An 18,467-nucleotide genomic window follows, 5' to 3' on the forward strand; every position below is an offset into this window, starting at 1 on the left:
TTACAATTTGTTTGTGGAATCGGCTTCTTTAATTAATCGTCCTTATTCTTCATCTGCCTCCAGAGAGGTTGCTTTCCTTTATCTCTGCATGTGTAATCATGTACAGGCACACGAGTTATTGCATTTTTATAGCTTAAGGTAGAGGAAATCAATTACAGAAAAAAAATAATGAATTAGAAATACTTAGGGTTTCCAGGTTCATCAAAACCAGTAAGAGCTTGCTCATTTTGATATGGGTACTCCATGGTGAGATCAATGCCTTGCAGGTCGAAAGGTTTGACATCTTCACCTTCTTCCATAGTTGACTGGTAATTGTAGATACTAGCTGGCTAAATTGTACGAAACAACCAAAAAAAAATTAGAAACAGATAGGTTAATTTATTAAAAGAAATTATATATAAATATGATAAAAGCAAAATGAAAAGTAAGTAATCTGAGATTGAATGCAGTTTAATTACAAGATGAGCAGGCGGGGTTGGAGGCTGCAAATTGAAAGCATCAAAATCGTTCTGAATCTGCTGTGGTGTTAATAATGACGATGACGATGAACACTTTGTAAAGTGTTCAAACAGCTTTTGTTTCTCTCTTTCACGAAAGAAATTCAGTTGTTGATTAAGAGCATTAAGTTGACTCTGATATAAATCAATCTGAGACTGAAGTTTGCGGACGACACCTACACAGCCATGCACCGGATCATTATGCCTGATATTGCCCTCCATGAGAATTGACTCGGCAGCTGCATGTCTTTGATTTGGCTCAACCGAATTAATGATTTTCTGAATGTTGCTTATACCGAAAAGTTTCTGCGCATGTTGAAACTCTCCATACCGGCTTGCCGGAAAATAAGGAGCCAATTCACAGCTCCCATCGCACTTCTTCCTCTGATGTTTACAGGCCGCACAGGCATTAGGGTTCACTCCTCCAATGTTAATCTCCCTGTTCATAGTTAATTAACGTCTATTCTTCAGTTCAGCCAAAGAAAGGAAAATAGAATTAGAATGAGATAAAAGAGGTTTTATATATATAGTTAACTTAAACGAGTCACATAATTAATGTTTGATTCTTTAAACGAGATTTCTTGGTATCTCAATTTTAATGAGATTAGATTTTGTGCTAGATTTGAAGTGGAAATACGGCAATGCCAAATACATTTCTAGAAATGACATGAAATTTCAATACTGTCAAGGAAATTAATTAGTAGTTATGCTAAACATTAATGGTGAATATGTACTTCTAGATAATGGAATTGGGAGACAACCATCGGAGTCGACAGTGATATTAAGGTTTATAAAAACTTATTTTCCTAAATTGTAATTGAAAGCAAAGAGGCCGAGGTTTGCCCCATACATGGATTCACTTCAAAATAGAGAATGAATATTTTATTTTAGACAATAAATTAATTATAAGGAACATGAGATTTCAGATAGAGGTATAAAAATAATAATGAAAAAAAAAAGACATATAGTAACCCCGAAAAAGAAACAAGCAAACAAGAAATGATAAGTTGGGAGACTAGAGACTGCAAATCCTTTCTTATCAATCTGATCGGTTTCAAAGTCTTGAGAGATTAGTTGAAGTATCCGTAAACTAGTCCGAACATCTTCGATTAAAAAAAAAAAAAAAAAAAAAAAATCATTTTTACTCTGTTCAAATATGGGGTTGCCTGAAAAGACAAGACCGCAACTCTTTTATTTTGCTTTTGTTGGTAGAACTCACTGAAATTTTCCCGGCAACTCAAGGAGCAGGAAAAAGGCTAGCTATTTAAAAATTAACCTAATCCAGTGTAGGGTTAGGGTAGCTAGGTATATTTTGTGTGTGTCAATGATACTCGTTTTTAACTGATATGATGCTTTAATTTAATATATGATACGGAAGTAAATTAAAGATCAACTCATATTAATGTAAATCTCACACATCTATACTTTTATTTTGTCACTTATAAAACGGATAAAATCATTAAACATCATTTTAGAGATTGTCACGTACATGTGGACGCTAAATTTGGGGTATTTAATAGGCAGAAACCATTGTTTTAAAACCTTGCCTGGCTCAACCGATTGAACTGGTTCAACTAGGACCTTAGGCCTTCACCGAATCGGGTTAGCAATTTTTCTGTTTACCAAAAACTTTAAAAATTGAGACGGTGATCGGTGAACAATTGAAGGCTGGGATGTTGGGACTTTTGAAAAGGAAGGGTCAATGATTGCAATGGTGGCGATGGAGGTAATTTCTGGTGAGCGAATCGAGCAAAAATCGTAAAACTAAATAGACTGTTACAGCCAATTGGCAAGGCAATCGAGGGAGGGGTGGTATGAGTTTTGGTCAGGAGGATAAGGGGCGTGTTTTTGTGGTGATGGGGAGTGTTGTCATTGCCAGAAATAGACATTTGCCTTGGTTTGTCAACACCCGCGGTGGTGTTTGGGGTGTTTTCACAAGATTTCAAATCTGTAGGGACTTATCAATATTTAGGGGTGTTTTGTTATATTTCAAACTTCTATACACCAGTTTGACTCGCCGGTTAAACAGGTTAAATCGGTCAACCCGAGACTCGACCATTTTGCAGATAAACGACCGTTAAAAATGTTTGCTGTAAGGATAATTTGATGCCCAAAAAGCTTGAAAATGACAATTACCCACATTCTGTCAAAATCTTTTAGTAAAATCCGTTAAGTAAATGGTATCATTGGGTGCGTTTGGTTTATTATTTTGGATAGGATTTTAGGAATAATATTGGGTAGTTGGATAGGGGAGTATTACGAGGTAAAATTTAAAAATTTATGAAAAAGCCCCTAGGTTTGCTAATTTAATTAAATACCCTAATATATAAAATGACAAAAACACCCCTACCAACTGCAGTGTCAGATTCCGGTCACCACCGTCGGAATCTGGTCAAAAAATCGCGTTACGACATAGACCGATTGGATCTGTGTCGTAACGCGTCCTTATGGCCTTTTCCGGCCAGATCTACGACCTGTTGTGGCTGTGACGGCCGGAAAAGGCCAAAACGATGGCCATCTTTGGTCGTCAGCGACGGCCAAAAATATAGTCGTCGTTTTCGATCAACGATGGCCAAGATTTGGCCGTCGTTGACCTCAACGACAGTCATTTCTTTAGCCGTAGTTCATGGCTAGATCTGGCATTTTCCACGGATTTAGTCGAAAAATGCCAGATCGGTGAACTTCCGGCCATTTCTGGTCGGTAAATAGGCCGTTATACAGATTCCAACTACCACCGACGGTGGTTGCCAGAATCTGGCAAGTATGGGTCGTGGGGATGTTTTTGATAATTTTTAAGCTTTTATTTTCAGGGTGTATTTAATGAAATTAATAACCGTAGAGGGGCTAAAAAATTAAAAATAGGGTAATATTTATGGAATAATGTGCCAAACATTATTTGGAGAAAGAGATTGAGAATATTGGCAGAAATAATAAGCCATACATGCCCAATATTCTTTCATGGGCAATTTTGACTTTTAATATTTCAGGATTTCTGCATAATGTTTTTTTTTTTAAATTTGCATTAAAAAAACGTAAAAAAAAAAAAAAAAAAAAAGTCGGTCCAAATCTCTCTCTCTTATTCTCTTCCTTCTCTTTCTTTCCTTTCCTCTCCCTCTTTTCCCTCCGGCCACTAAGCAAGAACTCGGCACCGGAATATGGACTAGAAGCTAGCCAGATCGATAGCCTCTCCGCTCTCTGTCTTCCCGTCTTCATCTTCTTCGTCTCTCTCATAAAAAGGGGGGAAAAAAAGGGTCTTTTTAGGGTTATGATTTGATTTTTCTTTTCTTTCTGTGTTTTTGTTTGTGGGTGTGGTGAATTCGGGGCTAATTTTGGGAGATAACTTGTGGGTCGTTTGGGGCTTGTGGTGGTTTTGAAGAATTTGATGATGGGTTGATGAAGATTAGGGTTTTTTTGGGGATATCTCTGGTGGGTTGGCTTTGGATTGAGGTTTTTTTGGAGGATTGGTGGTGGGTTGATTGTTATATATTGGAGTTTTTAGGGTTTAATCTTTGGTGCGTATTGTAAATATTGGTCGGTTTTTGCAGGTTTTTGAAGTGGGCTGGTGATTATTCTGGGTTGTATATAGGCTAAAGGTAAAAGAATTAAAAAAAAAAAGATTGTATTTTGTTGAGGTTTATCTTTTAAAGGGCTTGAATTTGAACTATATTTTCTGTGTTTGGGCTTGAATTCTGTGTTGTGGTGGGGATTTTGGTTTCTGAGGTTAAGATAGATAAGAATGACTACTAAGAAGGATTGCTCGTGTTCTTCTTTCTGATGTTCTTGGTCAGAATTGCATCAAACCGAGTGTGATTTTGCTGGCCGGATGCGATTCCAGGCCGCCGTGGTTCTGGCAAGAGATGAAGAAGGAATTTTAATTAAAATTAATTATAAAAATAAAACAATTACAACTGAGAAGGAGGATTTTTATAAAATTAATATTAAAGAGAGAGAATGGACACGTGGCCAATGCAGAATGTTAGGACTGCGTTTGGTTGAAAATTTGGGGGTTTTGGGAAAAGTTTTTTGAAAAAAGTTAAAAAAAGTTGAATTGGGCGGGTATTACGAGGTAAAATTTATAAATTAATAAAATCTCCTTTATGTTTGTTTTTTTTACAAAATACCCCTTATAATAAAACATTAAAAGTTAACAAAAATACCCCTAACCTACCCTCAAACACCCCCAGCCGGCGACCACCACCGGAGGTGGCCGGAGTCACCGTATGGGCGCATGACCGGTTGGATCTTGCCGGTCATGCGTCGCTATGGCCTTTTCCGGCCAGATCCACGGTGGATCTGGCCGGAAAAGGCCAGATCTACGGTCAGATCTGGCCGTCAACGGCCAGATCTGGCCGTATTTACTCTCAACGACGGCCAACAAACGGTCGTCGTTGATGGTCAACGACGACCGTTTGTTGGCCGTCGTGACCGAGTGTTACGGCCAAAGATCTGGCCGTCAACGGCCAGATCTTTGGCCTTAGATCTGGCCTTTTCCGGCCAGATCCACCGTGGATCTGGCCGGAAAAGGCTAGATCGGCGCACTGCCGGCCAGATTCAGCCGGTAGTGCGCCATTCTACCAGATTCCGGCCATTTTCCGGTGGTGGTGGCCGGAATCTGGTAAATTTGGATTATTGGGGTGTTTTTGTAATTTTAAAAAAAATATTTAGGGGTATTTAATTAAATTATCAAATTTAAAGGGTTTAAAAAAAGTTGAATAATTTTGGGAGTAATATTCCCAAAAATCTGAAATTTTGGGTAATTTACTGTTTAACTTTTTTGGGAATACTAAAAGTAGTATTCCCAAAAGTTTACCAAACGCAGCCTAGATTTTTTATTTTTTGGTTGGATATAAAATTACCATATTTTCCTTTTTAAATGAATTTTACTAACGATTTGGATGGAATGTAGGTAATTATCATTTTCAAACTTTGTAGGTATCAAATTGTCTTCCGGCAAACCATGGGTGGATGCATCTTGTTTGGCTTATTTAATTAGTCTCTCGCCTCAAGTTTTAAGAAATTAATCAATTATAGTTACCAACATAAACAGATAGACGACTGTTAAAAATGTTTAAAAGTTTGTTTTATCCTTATTGTAATAATATTATTAAATATTTAACATTTACATATATATTAAAAATTATCGACACAAATTACATTTTCCTAATGTTCTAAAACGCAACCCGAGATGAAACTTAGCAACGTTGTCAGGTCTCAGGTTGACCGGTTTGACCATTGCTCAAACTGGTAGACAAAATTTTTTAAAATTTAGCAAATACACCCCTAAAAATTATGTTAAGTCTTTATAGGTTTTAAATTTAGCAAACATACTCCAAATACAAATCGACTGACGACGATACCCCAAATGGAACCCCAATCGTCCCTAGAGTCCATTCCCTTGAAAATCTATCTACGATCTAGTTGATATCGGTTCAATTTAGGACAAATCTCACCGACATCGACATCGATATTGACAACTCTTTCCAACACCTCGAAAATACTCCCCTCTTCTTTCCGACCAAAACCTGCCTCACCCAACCCCTATTAGCCTTGCCAATCGTCGGCAAAAACCTGTTATTGCCGTTGCTAGTGTTTTTCGATTTCCGACCGATTTACTCATTGGAAATCAATTTCGTTGTAACCGTTACACGCACCGATACTTTCCAACATACCTTCAATTGTTCGCCGATCATCTTCCCAAATTCCTGGGTTTTTGGTGAATAGAAATAGTGTAAACTCGACCCAATAAGGCTTCCGGGTCCCGATTAAACCGGGTAGGCCAGGGTTTTAAAACAGTGCATTTTCCTTCTTAAGTATAATGTTTATTATATAATATTAATTTAATAATCCTTAAAAATAAATTTTTATATATGTATTAAAACAGTTTATTTATTAATTATTATTAAAACTAAATATTTATTTTCTAAATGATTATTTGTTGATATGGTATTTTAATCATTCTACATTTTAAATAATGGATTATATTTAATTATTTTGCCAATTATTAAATTAAGATTAAAACAGACTTTCTTGACTTTTTTTAGAAGTCAATTAACGAAATATGTTAATAAAGGTGATTTTTTAATACCTTGAAACTTCATAAGGGAGACTAATTAAAAGCCTCAAACTTACCATCTACTTACCTAACGAAATTTTAAATTGTAAAGAGGGTTAATAATTATTCAATTGATTACTAAGTATACATATTTGGAAGGGCAATCATAGGGGATGAAAACTTTACTCGACGGCGGTTAATTTTTTTTCTTTTTGTGTAGTTCATGTTTTTACATTTATATATTCTCTGTAATTTATGCTTTTGTATTTTTTATTTATTTTTATTATCTAGTCTTATTTTATGATTAGGGCTCGTTGCGTCCTCTATCTAAATAGTAAATACCTTCTTGAAATTACAATAACTTTTGAGACTTGATTATCTGTCCAGGTGAATCATGAATGAAATAAACCACTAATTTTAAATGATATTATATTATTTATATCAACTAACAGCAACGCGATGTGTCATTTCTCATTAGGGGTAACATGGTAAAACCAATAAAAAGCATTTCTAAGCGCAGCGTTTTACCTAAAAATATCTTCAAGTAACAGTACCGGCTTCAACAACGCACCCGTCACTCGAAACGCTTCGGTTTTGTTCTTTTTCTGTTTTTGCATACAACCGCCCTTAGCACTTTGGACATCGAAAGTTGCAGCTTTTCTAAAGTTAATGGCGGAGAAACCCCAACCGGTTCGGGTCCTGTACTGTGCGGTGTGCAGTTTACCCGCAGAGTACTGCGAATTCGGACCCGATTTTGAGAAATGTAAACCCTGGTTGATTCAAAACGCACCGGATCTTTACCCCGATCTCACCAAAGGTCCCAATTAATCTCCATTGCTAATACCCACTTTTCCGTTTTAATAATTGTTTTAATTGGTCTTTTATCTTATTGGCAGACTCAAGTTCAAAGGAAGTTGATAAAGCTACCGAGCAGTTACAATCGACTGGCATCTCCTCGGCTGCATCATCAGGTCAGCTTATATTTCTTTCTTTTTGTAAAAAAAACAAAATTTTCTAGCTTCTGTTAAGATTTTTATTCTTTATCTTTGCAATAATATTTACTTTTACAATTGAAAAATATGGAAATGATTGTTTGCTTGTTGAAATTTCTGATAAATTTTTACCTCTTTGTTGTGTTGAATGAGTTGAAATCTTTCTCTCGTAGAGTTCAAATGTGTATTTTACGTCATAATGTTTGTTTCTATTAATGGTGATGTTTTGTTGCATAATGATGATTGATTTTAGATGATGTTATGTGCTTCATAGTGTAATTTAAATTATATCACGATTTAACTTCTGGGTTTTTATTCAAATTAATGATTGATACATCGTTTACTTCCTCTATCTCTGTGTCTGTGTTAATGGCTACTTTAGCAACTAAGCAAGAAGAAGTCAAACGCCTTCCTGGTGGAAAGATAAAGAAAAAAGTAAGAGTTAACTTCTTTCGTTTTAAACCAATTGCATAAATAACATCGTCTCATAAAACCATCCAAATGCTATTCAATATCATCACAACTTGAAGCAAGTATAATTGATTTGTGCTTTAAATTCTTTTTTCAGGATAAGAAAGAAGTTATTATTGAAAAAGTTGTTCGTAACAAGCGAAAAAGTATCACTACTGTGAAAGGCCTGGAACTTTTTGGTGAGATATACCCTGCTTTTTTTATTTTATTTTTTCTTCAAATTATGAATTATTATTTTTTATAATTGTCTTTGGCTAAGTTTATTGGATCACATTTCAGGTGTTAAACTTAGTGATGCTTCAAAGAAACTTGGGAAAAAGTTTGCTACAGGAGCATCTGTTGTTAAGGTGCTTGTTGTTTTTGTCTTTAAGTAATCTACTATCCTATAAATGCTAATTATGTTTTTTGTATCCTGAATTGATGGTTTTAGGGACCGACTGAGAAGGAGCAGATTGATGTTCAAGGAGATATATCATATGACGTTGTGGACTTTATCACAGAAACCTGGCCTGATGTAATATACTCTTATCATTCTCTCTCCTCTTCAATTTTATGTTTTGATTTAGATTTCACCAGTTATTTGCTTAGTTACAATTGTATGTGAAATTCTTTAATTAATTTGTAAAGAAGGGAGGTGTGCCTTTGTATATTTCGAACTTCTGCCAAATGTAGGTGCTGTACACACAAGAAACTAACAGATGTGGCTATTAATATCTTTTTCATGTATACATTGTCTAAATTCTTCTCTGCCTATCACAACTATAACTATTACAATCTTGGTAATTTATGGGACCTTGATCATATTTCAAACTGCCATAGAAAGAAAAACTCACAAAACTTGGCATTTTAGCTGAAGTACCTATTCATTTCAGTTCCTGTTATTGATTTATGTGCAGTCTTCATATAGCTTTGCTTATGAGGCTGTGAGTCAAATTTTTTTGGATGTTGTATTTCATTTCTAGAAGCAACACAGAGAAAAGATTGCTTTTCATCTTTTCCCCTCTTTTGGTTATTTGGGTACGGGTTTGGGGAGTTAAAGGCATGGCAATAGGCTTTGCATGTCTTATCAAAACCTCAATTTGATGGCTTTATATAGGTCTAATACTAAACTCAGATCTGTCAATGTTGAAACTTGTTTATGATGAGAGCCTTGAGGATTTAAACTTTCCGTGTATATATTGTATTCCATGTCCTCTTGCTAGAATACGATATAGTTTATGGAAAAGCTTACTAACCATTTTCAAACTTCCATGGCTGAAATTCGTCTTCGTATAGAACTAAGTTTAACCTTAATCTAGGTATATTGCTTTGGTGAAATTAGAAATGTGATCAGTGGTGGAAAAAAAATGTTGTTCAGCAAAACCTTATACATTTAGGGATCTTGAATTCGTTGACAAATGGGAACCTTGGTCGTAGTAATTTACCATTCACATTGGTTGTCTGGATTTGCACATGTGATCATCATAAGATTGTAATGGTCTTTGCATTGTCTGAATGTTTTAGGGATATCATTGCGCTTTTAGGTTTGATCCCCTTTTTTTGTTTGTTTCATGCTATAGATTTTCTATGTCAAGTATTTGAAGATGGAATCTTGTTAAATTAGCAGATGGCTTTTTAACTTTGTCTCCTTATTTTTTTCCCCTTTTCCTAGGTCCCTGAAACTGCAATCTTCTTTATCGAAGATGGAAAAAAGGTCCATGCTGCTTGACTTTGAAGTAAAAAGGCTTATAAACAATGAATTATGGTATCTTCTTTGCTTCTCAATCAATTCTCATGAGAGTTGCTGTATTTACTCGCAAAGTAAATGCTGCTTGACAGAATCTAATGGCTAGTGAGACTTTTTTCGCCACTTATAATTCTTCTGTTACTTTTGTTTCCAAATGGTTTGCTTTCCGTTTAAAGTGTGTATTGGAACTAATGGATATGATTATTATGAATATACACAGTTAATTCAGATGATGTTTGCATCTGGTTTGTATTCACATTAAAGGTTATAGGTATATTTTAGAAGTTCTCGTGTTGGCTTTATAAGCAACAGATTTTCCAAGTATGTTATTTAGTTTTACTTTGTAGTTCGTTATACACCTGTAATGTTATGCTCCTGTTGGTGGCTCCTGTGGACTATCAGTCTCATATACAGGTGGTTATGCACCTATAATTTCATCATAAGTTTTGGTGAAATCAAGGTTTCAACAAACTCTTGCAGGATCTAAGTTGACTGGTGGTTTTGACCATTACAAACGTAGAGGCATGCACATTATCTATGTTGGTAAATGCACTTGCAAAAGTTGATGCATGAATGCTACTAATTGCTGTTATGTGATTAGTTGAAATGGTGGAATTGAGTTCTTGAGTAAATTACATCAAACTCTCCTGCTAGCTTTTTTAACTGCTCATTCCAAGTTGACGATGTCACTTTAATAATAGACATGGAAAAAGTTTGAAGTCAATTTATAGTCTCTACCAATATTGACGAAAGGGATAAAATTAATATGTTGCTCCCTTTTAACAAAGATAAGAGGCTGATTCTAAATTAATTCTGTTTTATATGCTCAACATTTTGATATTAATTTATAAATGGGAGCCATGAATAGAGGATGCAATACAATTTTGAAATAATAGGAGATGACTTTGTAATTATCCTAAACCACAGGATTATAATAAAACCCTTAACTCAGTATTTTCTTGTGTCTGCTTTATCATCTCTAAGTTTAATGATGTTTAGGCAATATTTGGTATACTTTTTAAAGGCAAATTGTCAAATTCAGTAGAGATAATTCAGAGAGTAATAGTACAGAAAATTAAGAACTGCTTTCACCTTCAAGGCAGTGTGTCAGTAGAATTCTACTGTTACGTTCCCATATTTCTGTCATATTTTTTATTAAAATCATGCTTGCATTCTCTGTCATGTTGGTGTCTTTCAAATCAGTTTGAATAAGTAGTAATGCTGTGGAAAATAAGCTTGTAACACTTTACGAACGATCAGAATGGATTTGTTGTCCTATTCTTCATTCTAGATGTTCATGTGGAATCATTAAGTGGATTAATTCTGTGGAGGATCTTTTAACCTCTATATCCTACTTGGTATGAATGATGATTTGGATTACAATGGCATCTTTTGGCTTTGTGAGCCTATGGGGTGGAGAATCTTTTGCCTCTCTAGCTCCCTGACTCAAAATTTGAGACTTACAGCTGGAGAAGAATTCAGAAGGATGCTACTTTTACATACAAATTTTCTCCATTTCTCTAACAATTCATTTCGATTGTTGAAACAGAGGTACTTAGTTGGGAGAAAAAATAATAAAACTAGCATAGGAAGTAGGACAATTTTAGATTTGGGACAGGAATTGGCTTAAATCTTGTCATGTGATGTGAGAGTCCCATCTTAATGTCATGGAATCCGATTTGTTGTACCCTGGATGCATTAGCACTAAACATGCTTGCAAATGTTGAAATGAAGTCAAAACAGATGATTTTGGGTAGATTTTATTGCAAGCTTTGTCATTACTGTCATCCAGCGCATTGTCATCATGCTCTCTTAACAGCCTGGTCCAGACCACCCATCATATTTTTGTTTCAAGGTTTGTTGTGTTGAGTACATGATTTCTTTGTTTTCTTTCTTATTGAAATTTGAAATGGCCGTAGCATGTTTTGGACAAGCTTTGTGTAAATCACTGACTCATGTTCACATCTAAAAAGTGATTAATACAACCCTTAAGTTGTCTCACATTCATTAAGCTGTTCCATGTGTTCTTTTTTGTCTCTATTATGGCATTTGTAGTTTTTGTTGTATGTGTTGCCCGGATTTCATCCAATGATGTGGTTTCTGTCTTTATTTTGGTTCTGAAGCACCATAGATTGCCTAAGTCCTCAAACATGGAGGAAGATTATGAATAAATAGTTATATAAACAACATATGAATCTCTTTCCAGATAGATTAGATTTTAACCGACAAGGATCTATAATATCTGCATACCTTAATATGTCCCGGGGACTAAGGATAATTAACAATCGTTAAACTTGTTAAGAGTTTTCGATCAAGAAAACAGGGGCTTTAACTTTTCAGGCTCCTGTATATGAATTTGGAAAATAGTTTGCAGTAGGAGCATGAAGGTTGTCGGCTCTATCCGAACATGACCGCAAGGAGCACAGTAGATTTGTTTGTTTCTATGTATGACCGTAAAATGACACCATTGTCATACACATTTATCTCCTTCTCGTGTCACAATTCCAACATTGAAAAATGAAGCCTTAAAAGCTCTGCATTTTCTGATATTCAATGGAATTATACAAATTATCCACAGGATATTAACAAGAACTGGAGAAGTTAGAAAAATTAAGGGATTCTTGTAATTCTAATCATTACACGTTGTTATATTGTTTTTCCTTTATTCCTGAAATTACTCATCTTTAATCTAGATCTATTCCGAGTTTAAGTAAAAGGTAAGGAGTGATTTAGTTTAGAGAAGGGTAAGCATTTTCACTAAGAAAATATTAAGAAGAATCACTTTTTGAGTAATGAGTTGGCAAATGTCTCTGTCTAACAATGGGAAATAATTTAATATTCGGCAAACAATTCTCATGGAGTATTATTTATATACTACTTGTTTTGAGTAGGGACTAGGGAACATGTGTTTGTGGATAGGTGGCCCAATGGAAGGTTTAGTCCAGCTGGAATAACAATAGAAAAAACCATGGAGGATGACAATAGCTTTAGCCCTGGTTGGATTTACACCTGACACTAGAATGACGTTGAAGATCTCTCAGAATCTACTTGGAAGTGACTAGCTTGGAATCATCTTACATGACCAAGTACTATCTGAACCTCAATCGCCCGTCCCCCCTATATTCAATTCAAGGTGGCGGTCGCTGAATTGCTTTCTTTTCAGGAAAAATAAAATAAAATTATATGTGTTAGCTCCCCCCAAACTTCTCAAAAAGACCAGTCTCAGTCTTGCTAATTTCATCAGTCAACAAATTCAAACTTTAATATAATTTAGACATGTTTCATCCTCCCGTGTCTTTTCTGAAATTTTCTAGATCACCTAGCCATCACTTGGCTGCCATGCATCCTTCCAACAAAGTACTTTAATTTAGTCAAATTATTTTATGTGGAAAATTTACATAATGTTTCTAACTGAGAGAGAGAGAGAAAGAACTTGGAAATTTCCCTTATGCAACTGGAGATGCGCATGACTTTTACAGTCCCATCATCAGCAATAATGCCATCTAAGAATTTTCGGTTTTTCTTTTTGAAGAGGATCGGACGGTTATAGTTTAACCTTGGAAATAGGATGGATTGTGGAGGCGGGAGATAAATAGGGTTAATCTTTGAGGAAGATCCGCTAAGTGACAGGTAAAAATGAAAACGAACGACTGATTCAAAATCAAAATGCTCCACTAAAGAACAGAACCAATGTACTTGGTACACGTAGCTGCGATGCGATAAGAAAATATGAGAATGAGACAGATAGTTGACAGAGTATTTACACAAAGTACTTTAAACTTTGATATATAGGAATCAAATCTCTCCCGATTCTGGCTCTGGACCCAACAGTTTGAACTTACATCTATCTATCAAAGTTGATTGATTGAGCGAACCAACCATCATCATGTGAAACACACATAATCACCGTCAACAAAAACACGTTAACACATGTGATGTCAACTGAATTTATCTATCTGAATCTTAATCAATACCAAGCCAAAGGGATTAAGGGTAGTAGTAAACGTTTTCAATGGACTCAGTTGGAATGCAAGTGTATAAGAAGGTGTGAAACTAAAAGACATGAGATTTGATGAATGATGGCTGAAGGTTATAGAGTCAAAAATGGTTACCTCAGTGATGGAGACTAGACAATATACTAGCTTTTTTAGACCTTTAAGTAAAATCAACATGGCATTGAATAGGGTTGGCTAACTAGGGTTTCATTATTATCTCTTTTAGAAAGAAAACCTAGCTATACGCTATAGTACATGGAATCGATCATTAACCATCAATTCTATGTAAGCAAAAACAAATTTAAGGTGTTGTCATGGAAGATAATCAATGGTAATATTAATAATAAATTACATAATTAAACAGTTTATGGAGGAATTAGAATCGCCCGTCCTGTCTGCTCGTAATCTCTGTCTAAAAAGCACCCTCTAGTACAGACAGTGACAAAGCATGTTAAAACTGACACGAGTTGCTGAAACCAGTGGGTCTTGCTTGTCAAACTTTTTGAGTTGCCTTCTCCCCACGGGCATCCATCCATACAATACAATTATCCAAAACCCTAGCCCACCTCTTCCCACACTTTTCTTTTAGCCTTCATCCATCGAAAAAGGATATGTTTAATTCCTACTGTATTTGTGTTTCTTCTCTCTATGGTTTAGATATGGATATCACGTTCTTGTACGTCTAATTACAACACAATTGTACTTCTCTCATTACTTTATTAACTCTTTCAATTGATTAAGGAGTAAAGAATTATTATATAAATATACTAGTGCTTTTGTTTTGAATAACTCTTTTGTCTTCTCGTTGGATTACATTATCATTTATAACTATTTATTTTTTAATAATTGATGTTTATTGTTAGATGCATGACAGCATTTAGTTTATGTTTTATTATTATTATTATTCTAATTTTATGCTAAACAACAACCAACGTGAGATAAGCGAGTCTATAAAGTTTGTTTTCTTTTTGGCTATTTATCTTTACAAACTACTTCTAATACTACACTTTTATATTAAATAATTCTACTTCAACCAAAATCGCATAATGAGTTTAGAAAACACAATTGATATTCCCTTCCTCTTCATATTGAGCTCATTTATTTATTGTATTTCTCTTACAATTAATAAACATTTTCATGCATATGTAAATGCAATTGCACGTATGGAATGGGATGATGAAGAGGAATCAAAATGATTTGTGGCGGTGGCTTTGCTTAGGACCACGTGATGTGGTTGTGGGGTGGCTTAGATTGAAGATCCCCATAAAGATTTTCAATATCCTACAATCTTCCCCCACTATCTCTCCCATTGAGGTCCCTACTACGCTACCCATTTATTTTTCCTTAACGTCACTCTCATTTCTTATGAATTCACTAATTCCTATTCCTCAATTTCAATTTAATCTATTTCTTCTTCTTTCACATGACAATACATCCCATTTTATCTTTACTTCCATTTCTAGCTTCATATTTATATCCCTTAACTACACTTTTGACTATTGTTTATTTATTACCTTATTGCATTGCCATCAACATTAATTAATTATATCATCCATTACTTATTTTTTTTAAATGATTGGGGGTGTCTAAGTCAGCTTATATGTATCTCAACTAATCTTTTGAGATTTTAAAATTGTCGATAGAGTAAAAACTCCAGTTGTTACCCTGTTAACAACTGACAGAAACTCAAACTCAAAATCTCTTGAATAATATAGTCAAAAGTCTTTATCAAACACTCAACTCAAACTCAAGACCTCTTGAATAATACATTCAGAAGTCTTTATCGAAAACTCAACCACCGTATCATCCATTACTTGATTGTTCATAAATTGACAGATTTTGTCGACCATTGCAAAGATTTTTCATGATCTTTGCTTTGGAAAATCTTCGTGTAGTCCCTTTAATAGTTGTTTACCAGTCTATTCATCATTTAATGCATAAATTTTGTTATAAACAATAAGTATATAGTAATATATATAAAACATATTAAAGGGTTAAAAGCGATGGTTCATTTTAGAATACAACTTTTACATTGGTAATTAAATTGTTATATATATATTAACAATATCAATATTGATCCTATACATAAAAATGATTGCTTAATTTTTGTGAGTGCGTATCTTCAAATCGAGTGAATTATAGCTGTTGTCATTAAGAAAAAGGAAAACGATAATTAGAGTGAAAACATACTTTGTAGAACATTCATTTTCATCTATATGTTTTACAGAGAGGATTGAAGAAAGGAAAGGTGCTGTCATGCTATATGTGCAATAATTCATATATTTGAAATTCATAATTTCAAAAATAAACGCATGTAACCCTTGTAAATTCAGTATATTGATTAATTTTTATTGAGCGAAACATATATTTAAAAAAAAAAACGTAAAATTAATTTCTACAAACCTTTTATGGCTACGTACAAGTTACAACAAAAGTTTTTTGGTTTTTTACATTTTTCCATGTTATAAACATGTGTTACGCAAACATTTTTTTTTCCCAAAAAGACAATTAAAAGGAGTGTGGGCAATACTTTTAATTTGTTTAAGTTTTATCCATCCTTCTGTAGCCAGAATAGAAAGAATGAAAGTTGCAATTTTAATGTTTCCATTCAATTTCATTTAATGTAAGAGTAAATGATTTTTTCACACCCAAGGTTTGCCTTAATGACACTTTCCACCAAAAAAGTTTCAAAATACCATTTTCCACTCAAAGTTTATATTATGTTAATACTCAAAATACACTTCACTTTTTCAGTCGACGTTCAGCAAGTTACCAGGAGCTAGGATAAGGGGGTTTTTGTAAAGTGGAGACTGGTAGATCGAATGGTGGTGACTGATTGAATATTAGTTGTCGGAAATAAGCTAAGAACAGGAAACCCAAGATTTGTGATAACTGACAATCAAGGAAAAATAAAGTGCCAGAATGAGAGGGGTTTTGTAGAGAAGAGACTGAAGGTTCAAATGGTGGTTATAGAGAGAATTTTCGCTGTCGGAATCAGTTTTGGATATTAACAGAATATAAACTTTAGGTAGAAAAATGATATTTTGAAACTTTTTTAGTGAGAAAGTGTCATTAAGGAAAACATTGGGTAGGAAAAAGTCGTTTACTCTTGATGTAATGTTATAAAGTTAATATATACGACCAAACTTATTCTCTTTTCTCACTCATGTTAGGTAAAAAAACCTAATTGTGGCATGTGCCAAAGCATCTTACTTGTATTCTTCAACTTTCTTCTTGTTATATATCATGCAAATATTAACATACATCTATAAGATTTTGGTATGCACGCGTGGTGCACATGCATAGTCAAGCGACAAATTCTTAATTATAAATTATGGAATTTGTAGAATTAATAAATATAAAAGCATATTTATCATTGCATGGTGAAGCCGTGAAGGTGAAGGCGAAGGTGAAGGGTCTGCTATCTGATAGGTCTTTGTACCTGTAAGATCTTCAGGTCAAAGATTATCCTTTGAATGTTGGTTTTTATTAGTCAAATTTTGATTTCAAACCAAATCTTTTGCTTATTGGATCTTATAACATTTAAAATATCAATATTATACTTAATAATTTATGTTAGCCTTCATTATCTTTATATACAAATAAAACGTCTGTCGTCTCTGTTGTATGTATTATAAATATGAAAGGCTATCCGTACAACAAGAAGGGCCGAAATTCTTCGTTCTTGGGATCATTCTCCCCTGTGCTTGGCATGATCTTTGTTCTATGGCTATAAATTTCTAAATAAATGTATAGAACCTAATTCTTATCTTACAAACTTTTTTATAATATAACAATTCATAATTAGATAGAAATAATCCATTTTGAACTACTAATTACGAATAATCACGTGGAAATAGTAAGAGAGATTAAATTGTAATTATAATATTGTTTTGATTGGATAAATGTAAAACAAAAGTGGGTTAAGCTTTTTTGTTAACAAAATTAATAGTTGATTTGTACTATTAAATTAACAAGTGGGTTAATGAGACATGATGGGCTTGGTAATTATGGTCACAAATTGACTTATCAAATAAATGTAGGCTTAGATACGTACAAACAAAATCTTCTAAGGGAAGAAAATCTATCTAATGTCTCTCCCTCCCCCTTCAGTCTTCATTTTACATTTCCGAATTTGATTTTGGAAACCATCACAGTTCTTCTAAATCCAAAATGAAATCCCTAAAGATCCTTTTTTTTTATTACCTAATTTTGACCACCACCAATGCATCTTCTTATAGGAAACGAATCCGATATTATCATATTACACGTGGAAAAGAGAAATTGGGCAGGATTCCAATTGACCCAACTTGACTAATATTGACCTCCAGATCACCATCCAACGCTCCTTATTCATTGGGTTTGGTATGAAGAGCATATGTGGATGGATGGCCATGATTCTTCATGATGATGCAAATAAAAAACACACTAAACATGTAATATGTAATTTCTTTTGCACGTGTAAGTCATGAGATTAACCATGGTCTTTGCTTTCAAATCTTTGAAAAAGTACAAAAACCACGACGTCGTTTACTCTTTTTTTTTTCCCAAACATTAATAGTTACACACGCTAAGCAAAAATTAAATTTTCTTTTTATTCATGGGCTTGCGTGCTTTTTCTTTCCCTCTATATATACAGACATTATTTCCTTTCACCACCACCATAGCAACTTCCTCTTTCATCAACGCCATCTTCTTCTTCTTCTTCTTCTTCTTCTTCATCATCTTTGTCTT

The 18,467-nt window shown here is 34.2% G+C and overlaps 2 protein-coding genes across 2 annotated transcripts; one reads left to right on the plus strand and one right to left on the minus strand.

Moving 5' to 3' along the window:
* Positions 1–173: 173 nt before the first annotated feature.
* LOC116119276 (LOB domain-containing protein 9-like) lies at positions 174–944 on the minus strand. The gene is made up of 2 exons (XM_031405205.1): positions 459–944; positions 174–329 (listed from the first exon to the last, which is right to left on the minus strand). The coding sequence occupies exons 1-2, from the start codon at positions 942–944 to the stop codon at positions 174–176; spliced, it is 642 nt and encodes a 213-aa protein (XP_031261065.1).
* Positions 945–7,101: 6,157 nt separating this feature from the next.
* Positions 7,102–9,994, plus strand: LOC116119278 (translation machinery-associated protein 22-like). The gene is made up of 7 exons (XM_031405207.1): positions 7,102–7,366; positions 7,446–7,520; positions 7,924–7,976; positions 8,110–8,191; positions 8,292–8,359; positions 8,443–8,526; positions 9,664–9,994. The coding sequence occupies exons 1-7, from the start codon at positions 7,219–7,221 to the stop codon at positions 9,718–9,720; spliced, it is 567 nt and encodes a 188-aa protein (XP_031261067.1). The 5' UTR covers positions 7,102–7,218; the 3' UTR covers positions 9,721–9,994.
* Positions 9,995–18,467: the final 8,473 nt, after the last annotated feature.

This window comes from Pistacia vera, unplaced genomic scaffold, assembly GCF_008641045.1.
Source record: "Pistacia vera cultivar Batoury unplaced genomic scaffold, PisVer_v2 Contig88, whole genome shotgun sequence".
Lineage (NCBI taxonomy): Eukaryota > Viridiplantae > Streptophyta > Magnoliopsida > Sapindales > Anacardiaceae > Pistacia > Pistacia vera.

Coding starts and splice junctions, on each gene's coding strand:
- LOC116119276 (XM_031405205.1), bottom strand. CDS start 944: ATGAACAGGGAGATTAACATTGGAGGAGTGAACCCTAATGCCTGTGCG. Junction 330..458: donor CAACCCCGCCTGCTCATCTT/GTAATTAAACTG, acceptor CGTACAATTTAG/CCAGCTAGTATCTACAATTA.
- LOC116119278 (XM_031405207.1), top strand. CDS start 7,219: ATGGCGGAGAAACCCCAACCGGTTCGGGTCCTGTACTGTGCGGTGTGC. Junction 7,367..7,445: donor TTACCCCGATCTCACCAAAG/GTCCCAATTAAT, acceptor TCTTATTGGCAG/ACTCAAGTTCAAAGGAAGTT. Junction 7,521..7,923: donor CTCCTCGGCTGCATCATCAG/GTCAGCTTATAT, acceptor TGGCTACTTTAG/CAACTAAGCAAGAAGAAGTC.